The sequence below is a fragment of the Penaeus vannamei genome, chromosome 7, assembly GCF_042767895.1.
Source record: "Penaeus vannamei isolate JL-2024 chromosome 7, ASM4276789v1, whole genome shotgun sequence".
NCBI classification, from domain to species: Eukaryota; Metazoa; Arthropoda; class Malacostraca; order Decapoda; family Penaeidae; genus Penaeus; species Penaeus vannamei.
Window position 1 is genome coordinate 42,073,453 of NC_091555.1, and position 11,039 is coordinate 42,084,491.

Genomic DNA, 11,039 nt, shown 5'->3' on the forward strand with positions numbered 1-11,039 from the left:
GGGAAGAAACTATGGGGGTTCTGTTATGGTTGGATCGCCGTCAGGAGGACCCGTCATCACGAGGGCGGGGGATAGAGGAGAGGGGAAGAGAGGGGATAGAGGAGAGGGGTAAGGGGGTAGGGATGACCGATCGCTCTCACATGATCGCTAAAAAAATAAATCATCGTGAGTCCAAAGTGACGCATGACCAATCACGTGTGCATGACCCGGGAACAAACAAATCGTCTTCCAGGAGGAGATGATGTCGCAGATCACGTTTATTCTTCTCGAGGAATGCTTCTGTAAATGGCATATGGAGCGCGATGCAACATCTCATGGACACGGGGTTAAACGGTGACGTCATCGAACAGCTTTTCAGATGCGAGAGAAACCGTGCCCTCCCCCCCCTCTCCCTCCCGCCCGCCCTCTTTCGATTTCTCTATGTCTATCTGTTTATCTGTCTGTCTGTCTGTCTGTTTTTTTTTTTTAGTTTTTTTATTCGAGATACCTGCATTATACAACCGATTTCCCCTTCTCCCCTTTTCCCACACTCCCATGAGTCACGAAAAACAGAACTAACAACGAACAGAAGTCGAGAGATGACGCCGATAACAAGGCCAAATTAATTACCTCATATATACAGAAACTCCAAAAAAAAAGGAAGAGGAATAAAAAAGAGGGGAGCAGAAAGCGTCCTGGCGGAGTACCAAGCGGTGACATAATGTGAGCGACGACTGACGGAGCCATAAGGTTGCCACGTAACAGGGACATGACCGTATAGGGGCGTCGCCATACGTATTCCTGTCGCCTTTATCATCCCTTCCCTTCGCACTAGTGAAAACGGTCAGAGATAAAGGAAGCAGACGCGGACGCAGAGAGAGACAGACACAGGCTGGTGTACAAACACGCGTATATAAAGTCCGGCATGACAGACAGACAATTAGACATAAGCTGAGATACATGTACACACATTAAGAAGTACATACCGAGGTAGACAGACCTATAATAGCACCTGCGAGCAAAATATATAGAGAAAACGACTTCCGAGTGACTAGTTTCACTACGAGCATTTACGTCTCATAGGAAAATCCGTAGAAAGAGAGAAAGGACAGGTAGGAAAAGTGGGAAAGGAAGGGTGAGAAAAGGGAAAAAGTGAGAAAAGAAGAATAAAGTTGAAGGGATAGGAATGTGGATGAAAAGACAAATCAGGCGAACAGAAATAAAATCTAAGGAAAAGGAAAAGGCGAGAAAACGACGAAGGCAGAAGGGAGAGGAAAAGCGAGAGGGATAAAGAGGTAGCAAAGAAGCGGGGATTCACAACGAACCATACTGTCTAGCGAGTTATTCTCAGCCAAAGAACGAATTTACGCCAACCAGTCAGAAGGAGAGAAAATGTTCCCCTTCTTTATCTACATTTCAACTGTCATGCTACGTGCGTGGGCTTTGTTCTTGTATCTCCATCCACTTTCTCTGACTTAAAATACTGATAAACCAAGAGCCAACCATTTACATTCCACCATTCATCTCTGGAATTGAAAGAACTTCAGCCATCTGTCGTCGCGGTTTGCAATATGCTTTCGAAGGTCGTTCCATGGCTTAACGGTGGTGGTGGTGGTGGTGGTTGTTGTTATTGTGGTTGTGGTAGTAATTGTGCCTGTGGTAGCGGTTGTTGTGGCCGTGGATGTGGTGGTTCTTTTGGTGGTGGTTGTGGTTGTTATGATGGTAGTTTTGGTTGTGGTGTCGTGGTGGTGATTGTGGTCCTGCTCCTCCGCAAGATGTTTATTTTCCTCCCCTTAAAAGCTCAGCGTGCATTCGTCCAATGGATCAATCTGCACGTGTCTGGCGCACCAACACATAATACCCGTAGGCTGTTTGCTGACGCTTGCCATACTTGCTGGGGCATATTCCTTCCCCTTTCGGCTGGCATGGGCACGTTTGGCATTGGATTAAAGGCGATGCAGGACCCCCGGAGCCACAGCCCACTGCTCCAAGCGACGAAAACAAACTTCATTTAATTAACTGTCAAATCCGTGGACAGCGGTTTGATTATATTAAATTCGTTCAAACGGAACAACTATGGCTCTAAGATGTGATTAGATTTACCAAACAAGAAAGAAATCCTCGAGAAAAAAAATCAAATGCATACGTAAGGATCGGCATCTTACGCTAATTAAGCAAACACTGCAAGAGGTTCTAATAAATTTATCAATGATAATCAATGGCAGCAATCTATTAAGTGACATTTAATTGGGATTTAACACCATAGTTGAAAATGCGTTTAATACACTTTAATTTTCCCGTAGCAATAAGTAGAAAAATAAAGAGCAATACTTATTCTCTTCCTCTACCCCCTCCCTCTACATTCACATTCACATTCACATTCACATTCTCTCGCTCTCGCTCTCTCTCTCGAGCGCGAACGCGCACGCACACACGCACGTACACACACACAAACACACAAAAGCTAGTACCAGCCAAAAAAGTGCCTAACAAGACATACCGCACAATCCCACTGGTTGGCGCTGGCATCCACGCACGCCCAAGCAACGCACACAAGCAAGCACTCAAAAACTCGACATATTAAATATGGACTTTAACTGGCTCTCGAGATATATTCGATGAGTCACAGAAGCACGTGGGTTTTTGGATAGCAGATGGGTCAGTCGAGAAGGAAGGGAAAGGCGGCTGCCAGATGGATCAAGCAGACAGCTGGGTTCGGGAGAACGTCATCGAGAGCCGCGACGAAGACAACAATCGAGGTAAAAAAAATAAATAAAAATAAAAAACATTTGACAAAAGACCTTCCAGAAATGCTCTTTAACGTGCTTGTTTACACACAACTTAGAAAACAAACAAGATCCGACCTAGGGATTATATCAAGGCCTTTAAGGTTTATAGAAATTAATTTTAAGCCGCGCAAGATCACTTAAAGCGCCATATCCACTGCCGATAACTAACTAAATCACCATCTCGCTGTGTTTCGTAAGAAACTTCAAAACACAATAGATGCCATTTCCGGTTAGCTTCTTGAGCCATCTCCGTCCGTTGCCAATGTCTATTCTGCGAACAGCTCATTCCTTATCCCGCCTTTTCCCTAGAAATATTTACTATTGATCTTCCTCCTCTTTTCTCCTTCTCCTTCTCCTTTCCTCCATCTCCATTCTCTCCTCATCTCTTCCCTATCCATCTTTCTCTTTCTGTTTCTTCTCCCCTTCTTATTTTCTCTAGCTGCCCCCCTCTTCCTTGTCCTATTCCCCTTCCTCTCCCTCTTTTCTCCCTCCCCCTCTCTCTCTTCCACTTCTGCCACTTTCCCCTTCCATTCGCCTCTTCTTCTTTCCCTCATCTTCCCCCTACCCCGCATTAGCACCACCTGAGCGAACCGAGCGAATGTCAACCACCTGGCACTAATTCAAGCAGTAGGGGAGGCATTCACAAAATAAAACATAAAATAATAATAAAAATACAAACACACGCCGTCTACATCCCACGGCAACCACCTGCGAAATAGGGGTAATGGGGGCAAGGAAACAGATGACTTGTGCGGCCGGGAATGAATGAATGATGTGAACTACGTGGGTGGAAGAATCACCGCAAAAAAGAAAGTGGTGGTGAAAGAAGGAAGGAGAAAGAAGGCAATACACAGACCAGGGTATAAACTACTATTTTAACCATTCGCATATGATTTACTCGTTCCCCTTCCCAGTCCCCAGCCATTCACTCCCATTCCCTTTCACAATCACAACCACCCACACACACACACACACTCACTCACCTTAAGATCCCCAATCCTCACCAAAACCAAAAAAACATTTACTTAGTCAATTCTTCCTTATATTCATAACATAAATACAAAAACAGGTAATTTATTAACAAGAATAATACTTCTTTGTCATAATAATGGACAATTACAAATTCATACAAAGACAAAGGCAGAAGACAGAAAATACAGACCACCAAACACAACAACACACAGTACAACCGCCAATGATTCAGATAGCGGTAGTCATTTTTGACCTATTCCATTCTCTGAAGAGTACCATTCCAGCTCTCTGAATCTTGTCAGGGTTTATTGCCATAAACAAACAAAGCAAAACACAAGGTACTTTTAAAAGATGCTAAAACAATAGCATAAGACAAAGAAAAAAATATACATATATAAAAATAAGCAATGAAGCCATTAAGCTGTGAAGCCCAAAGTTCCTAGACTCACTACTCACCGAATCTTTCTCTTCCTCCTCCTCCTCGCTGCCTTCATCGCCTGGCTGTTGCTGTTGCTCGGCCAAGCGCTGTGCTCTCTTCTCAGGGTCAATCTCCTGGTGCCCGAGATTTATTTTTAAAATAATTAAAGATCTTTTAAAAATAAAGGTTAAAGCTCAAAATGCACATTGAAAGAAAAAATGAGTGTGGTAGCAGTCAAGTAAAAAAATAAATAATTCATGAAAAAATAAAAGCAATTAGTTCAAAATTACTTACTCTTATTTTTTAGTGCAAGCTTAATTTTTGAAATGAGCACACTTTTTCTTTATTCCATTTTGAATATTAGATTTAAGGCATGTATTCTTTGCCACCCACTTGATCATAACAGATTATTTTTTCCATTAACTGCCAATCATAATTAAATTTCAAAGAATTTGCTTTGTATGCATAAAGATTAGATATAGTTTCTGAGTAAATTAGGTGATACTATGATACATCACAGGAGAATTGCCTATTAGGGGGGAATCACTTACTTATATTACTTAAAGAAAAGAGTATCTATTTAAGTATTTAAGCATATCTACAGATAATGGAACTCTAGCTGATCATCAGAAGCAAAGAATCTTTTGCATGCCTGCAAATGGACCAAAAGAAAAGTGTGGCCCAAAACACAAAGAGATCCTCCTTTAGTACTCACATCCATGTTGACTTGCACCCTGCCCGTGGAGCGCCTCTTGGGTTTTTTCCGCCGTTGGATTGCAGCCTGGGTGCCCTCCCGCGTTTGCGAAATGCGTTCGCTATCTTTATCTTCATCTGCAGGGCATAAGAAATGACAAGTTCTACAGTGTCCTCTCCTTTTGCTTTTAAGAATATCAAAACACTTTTTGAAACTTTATTTACTTTAACAATTATGATTTCACCCTCTAAAAAAAGCCAAATTCTGACATACCTGCTTTCTCTTCAGAATTCTTTTTACGTAGTGGAACTGTGACTGATTCAGCATCATTTTCAACTTCAGGTTTGTCTTTTGATCGAACATTTTCCAATGAAAACTGTAAAAGAAAAAAACAGACTGTTAAACCAACTACAACAACAAAGAATAGATAGCAGAGGGACAGCTTAGCGAGTGGTTAAACTTTTCTTAGGCTTACACAGATATGCATTTCTATTAATAAGCAAAGTTATAAAATCAAATAAAGAAATATATAAATGCAATGAAAAATCACAGTTAAATTACAGTGCAATTACTACTAATATCGGATTACAAACAAACAAACAAAGTAATCTTTAAAAAGAGCAGATAGAAAAATAATCTAAAGCCAACCCTACCAACAAGTGTTCACAGCTAACGAACATCGACCAAGCTAACAACAAAAATAAATAAATAAAAGAATAAAGTGAGCCTTCCACATACCTTATTCTTATCAGTCTCATCCACCTTCAGCCTCCAGGAGGGCCGACGCTCCTCTTCTTCGGGTTTGGTGGGTGACTCGGGCTTTGGCTTGGATGAGGGTGAAGATGGGGTAGTTGTGGGTGTGCCTTGTGTGGTGGGGGTGGACACAGTGAGGGTGGAGGACGGTGATTCCTTGGACTCTGGACTAGATGTCTGTGGGTGGCAAGAGAGGATTTCCAACCTTTAAAAGCAGGTTTCCAGATCTCGTTAATGCTGCAGTAGGGGTTACATAAGTTATCACTGCTTTTCTCATTATCTATTTTAGAATTCTATATATGGGAGTAGGGAGGTAGGGTGAATTGGAAAGAATCTGATTGATATATTTCTTCTGTGAGATCTTTACACTTCATGCCAAAGTGTATCATGGTTGGCTATCCATATACTTTTCAGTTTATGTGTCTATGTGTACACTTTTGTACATGTATGCATGTAGGGGTATGAGGATGTATGTATGTGAGCAATTTTCTTTACAAACAAGAGCAACATTCTTTTTCTAGTAACCCTTACACATCAAGTCTTCATGAACCATTAGTATAATATCATAGTATCATCTGAGCATATATGACAAATACTTCCAAGACGTTTCATTTTTCATGCAATTGCAATAGAAGGAATCTTAAAAAATCAATTGAAATGTAAAAGTAATTAAATTTCAACTGAATGGCTCAAATTAAAAATAAAAAACAAATTAATAATAATCTATCTCAGAATGAAGGAACATATTGGTATTACAAAATAATTCCTACACCTAAGGGAGGGAAAGATACACATAACATATCAGTTATAACAAATGTGCAATGAAGGTTTGAGACTGAATGTGATTATATAAAGTTATCTTAACATCTGGAACCTTTCAATATGAAGTGCCTATGCTTTTTATTAGGAATGTGTTGGGGGAAATGAATATGAAATTCCTAATGAACATCTATCCACTCATCCATTTCTCTTTGCAAATACATACATGTGAAAACATGAAAAGATATCCAATATCCACACAGACAAACATACACATATTCATAAATACTTGTGTTACCTTTGAATCTGATGAACTGTCTGAACCATTTTTGGCTCAGTACTTAGTGTGAAGACAATGTCTCATTTTGTTACAAGACATTAAAATGTAGTGTCATGATACAAAATGAAATGAGGACTGTGACAAAACCAAAAAACAAGAAACTTACCATTGCCTAGGCAATTCCTCAGAAACACATCCTTGACTTACATCATCATTACCAACTAGAGTTAGGATTTGCTCAATCTATAGGCTAACCTAGCAACTAATTGCTTTTGGGTAAGATGTAATAATAAGAAATACTGTAATCTGTCTATTGAGTTTCATTATTGGAAATGTGTTGAGGCCTTTCTCTTATTGTATTTGTTCAGTATCCCATACATATATCTTACTTTAATATTACATATAAAAAAGTTGATGGAAATCAATCATTCAAATGGCACTGCCATAAATATGTAAAGAGTGTGCACGACCACAATACATGTCCAACAACAAAGACAACATACCAAATATGAATCGACGCATTTTCATATGCTTTTCAGAACCCTACCTAAGTATACCTTCTAACTTTTAAAGGAATTAAAGACTAGACATCTTCCAAACAAAACAACTCTGGAAGGGTACTCACAGACGCCTGCTGCTGAAGCTGCTGCTGCTGCTGCTTGTTCTTCATGAGCTGCTCGGCAGATTTGATATCTTCTAGGGTAACTCCTTGCGTGGACCTTCGAGTCGATCGCACCATCTTGGCATGGGCCTTCCTCTGAGTCTCACTCTCCTCATCACGACTCGGCGGCACAAACGACCTAGACGAGTGCACGAGGCTACACATCAGGTCACACAGCGCTCCCACCGCCCAACGTGACGCCAGGGCCAATCACCACACAGACTTGGGACTCTTATCTATTATTACTTTTAATACACCTTCATTATTTTTTCATAATTATTGTTATATTACTGAAATGCATTATTTTAAATTTCTCAAAAAAAAAAAATTATATACAAAAAAGAAGGGAAGGAGGTAAAAAAAATTGTACCCATTCACTTCTAAAAAAAAAACAAAAAAAGAAAACAAAATTAGTTTAAGACAATTACTTATGACTTTCTTAATATGCAATTAAAATTTTAAGTCTGTGTAGTGATTGACCTGAGTTGTTAGCACACACAAGGCATCAAGCACCAACGACGAGCAAGTGAGGAACATTAAGATATACATTTGCGTGGGTTCATTCCTGGCCATGGACAGGGGGGAGAATTTTTTTTGGTTGTATTTTCACAATGTTTATGGGGGAGGGGGATATCTACATTAAATATACATAAAAAAAGTAAAAAAACTATTTAACCCTGGCATGTTGATGGCCAAAACAAATAAATAACTGATCTTCCTAATCTGCATATACCCACATAAATAATGTGAAAACCACAAAAAAAATACACAACCATATCAGTTATGACCCTTGAAAAAATGAACATGTTAGACTTAGGTTGCACTAAGTACAGTTAGACAGTTACCGAGATGAGATCTTTCCTTCAGTTAAATTACAGTGTTACTATGAAGAATAAAGAAACAAGTTTTTTCATCAAAGTAAAACTCTACCATTCTCAACAAAACTAAGAGTCAAAGCATGATTTTATAAAATGTATAAATCTGAAGCAGATAATAAATCAATAAATCATATAAAAAAGAAATGACAACAAATAATCATAAATAATATAATTTAAAGTAAAGTCAAAGCAAAACTAAGTAAAATAAAAATAAATATAAAAGAGCAAAAATCTTCAAAAATGGCACACTAATCAAACACAAATGAAAAATACACAGTTGTAAAAAATAACTAATATGCAACTTAACTATCCTCAAAAATGCTTTTTCAAAAATCAACAAAGAATAAAAAGATTAACAGTGGTTATCTTTCAGAAATAAATTTTAAGAAGAATTGAAAAGATCGCATGCTTCTGGATAGATTTCTTGCTGTATCCTGTAATCTATGGAATTAATTTCTTTTTCATGTTTCTTGTTCAGCAAATCTGTGTTTAGGGTATTAACTGTTAAAGGGGCACAACAGGCAAACAACATGCCAATTAGTCTGGCAACCATACCTTGGTCACACATTTAGGAAAGGAAAACAATATTTCCTTTAACACAAACAAAAAGACACATACACAAAGAAAATACAACAAAACAAAAACTATGATGATTAATTAATGAAAAATAAAGAAAAAGAGAACATGTCTATGAAATGGATAAGTCACAAGTCATTCTCATGGGTGGTAGGAGTACGCACTTGAAGAAATTCTTAATCACACTGCTCGGACTCATTTTGGATGCCGAGGGGGACTGCTGCTGAGCATTGGTAAGTGGCTGAGGGGAAGCTACAGAGGCCGTAGAAGGAGAAGGAGGAGGAGGAGGAGCAGGAGAAGAAGAGGTGGAGGCTGCTGGGGAAGTGATGGCAGGAGAGGCTAAGGAAGTAGGAGAGGAGAGGGGTGGGGATGTAGGAGAAGAGGGGGAGGGGAGCTGGTTCTGGTTGGGTTGTTTGGGGGGGATGGCAAGAGTTGGGGCATTTTTGGGGGGTGGAGGAATAGCATTCAGTCCCCCATTAGTTGTAAGAGTGGTGACGTTGCTGGAAAAAGATTAGCGATTCATAAGAGATTGTGGGAGGTGCTACATAAAATGACATCAAAAGTTTTAAAGATTAAACCACAAGCATTAGCCAAAAAATGCTTCACTGAGACAAGGCTTTATACTTTTACACATAGGGAAGGCTAATATAAACACACCTGAGCTAAGGGACAACAAATCTAACATTATTTTGTCAAACAATATATACAGACATCTCTTTTTAGAAAATAATTCAAATAGGTCTAGTCCAACAGCAGGGATGATATGAAAAGCTTGTCAGTAAAATATATATACACTTCTGCTACAAACTGTCACAAGTTCCAAAAACAAAGATAAAAACCAATGAAGAAGAGCAACGGTAATATTTATAGAGCAATTCTATACAAATACACTGAAATATACAAAATATGATTATCTAAAGCAGACCTACTTCCTCAAATATTAGGATGCTGATTCATCATACAGCACTGTTTATAAAACCAATTGTTTTCTTTAGTAACACAAAGGTATTAATGAGCTTGTGTATATTATGTATTACATTGGGAAATAAAATTACATAAGTATCCCTTTCTTTCCAGACATAGGGATTTTCTTTATGTGTTGAGAAAGTGTCATACAACTGTAGCATAAGCATTTGTATTGAGCTCCTCAGTCCTTTAGTATGAGTTTCATGTACAGACACAAAGTGTAGTTATCCATTTTTTTCTTTACACACAGACAACCAGTTATGAAAATCTATTAGCAATTATTCCCTAACCAGATGATGTCTTTACTTTTTTAAACACTGACAACCAGTTATGAAAATCTATTAGCAATCATTCCTTAACCAGATGATGCCAGAAGGGCAAATAGACATGCCATATCTACAGAATTTTTAGAATTTTAGTCTATTAATTTTGTTTACACATAAAAGTATCCTCAAGTATTTACTCAAAAGTGAATAAGTAAGGCTATATGACTTGACCTGATTTCCTCATTCCTTGATTTTTTGTTTTTAATATCACAACAGTTATTATTATTGACATTATCAGTTATTAAAAATACTAAGAGCACTAAACAGATTTTCCAAAATCATGGAAATGGGTAAACAGATAGTATCAGATAGGAATACTAATTGACTCCTTGGTGATCATGTTCTTCTGGAGCCATCTATATGTAAACAATATGAATAAACTAAATTCAAAGTGGGTGTATATTTGCCCTTCTGGTTCCAACAGGTTATAAATATCAAAAAACAATAAAATATATGTATATATATAAAATACATATTCATCTATTGAACTGCTTACTTTAACAGATATTCTACTTCAAGAGAATACCATAAGATAGCTATTTTTATAAAGAATAAAACCACATTCACTTGCATTGGCAATCTTCTGCAATTAGCAAATCTTCAGAAAAGATCCTCTTATACTAATAGTATATGCTATAATCATTCAGCTAATAATCAGTTTATGTGAACCAAAACGAAAAAGAATGGCCAAAACCTATTTAATCTATATCAAGATAATCTCCTGTACTGAATGAGTTTACAAAAAATAAAAAATAAAATTATATATATATATATATATATATTATAACATATATATATACATATATTATATATATATATATATATATATATATATATATATATATATATATATATATATATATATATATATATCAACAACAACCAGCCCCCTATGGCCTCATTTTGTTTCTGTCACCTTTTCTGATTCAGCTATTACTAGTCATGAATAGTGTAATGGTGACAACAGCTATATGACAGAAACACTTTA

General features: G+C 37.7%; 1 protein-coding gene across 1 annotated transcript in view; it reads right to left on the reverse strand.

Moving 5' to 3' along the window:
* Positions 1-4,196: 4,196 nt before the first annotated feature.
* LOC113822392 (Myosin binding subunit) overlaps positions 4,197-11,039 on the reverse strand; it is a gene marked incomplete at its 3' end in the record, with an annotated part of 123,232 nt that continues 116,389 nt past the window's right edge. Inside the window, 6 exon segments of the mRNA XM_070123905.1 lie at positions 4,197-4,292; positions 4,874-4,989; positions 5,126-5,228; positions 5,591-5,782; positions 7,270-7,444; positions 8,924-9,259. Of these exon segments, the coding sequence (XP_069980006.1) occupies positions 4,197-4,292; positions 4,874-4,989; positions 5,126-5,228; positions 5,591-5,782; positions 7,270-7,444; positions 8,924-9,259 (1,018 nt within the window).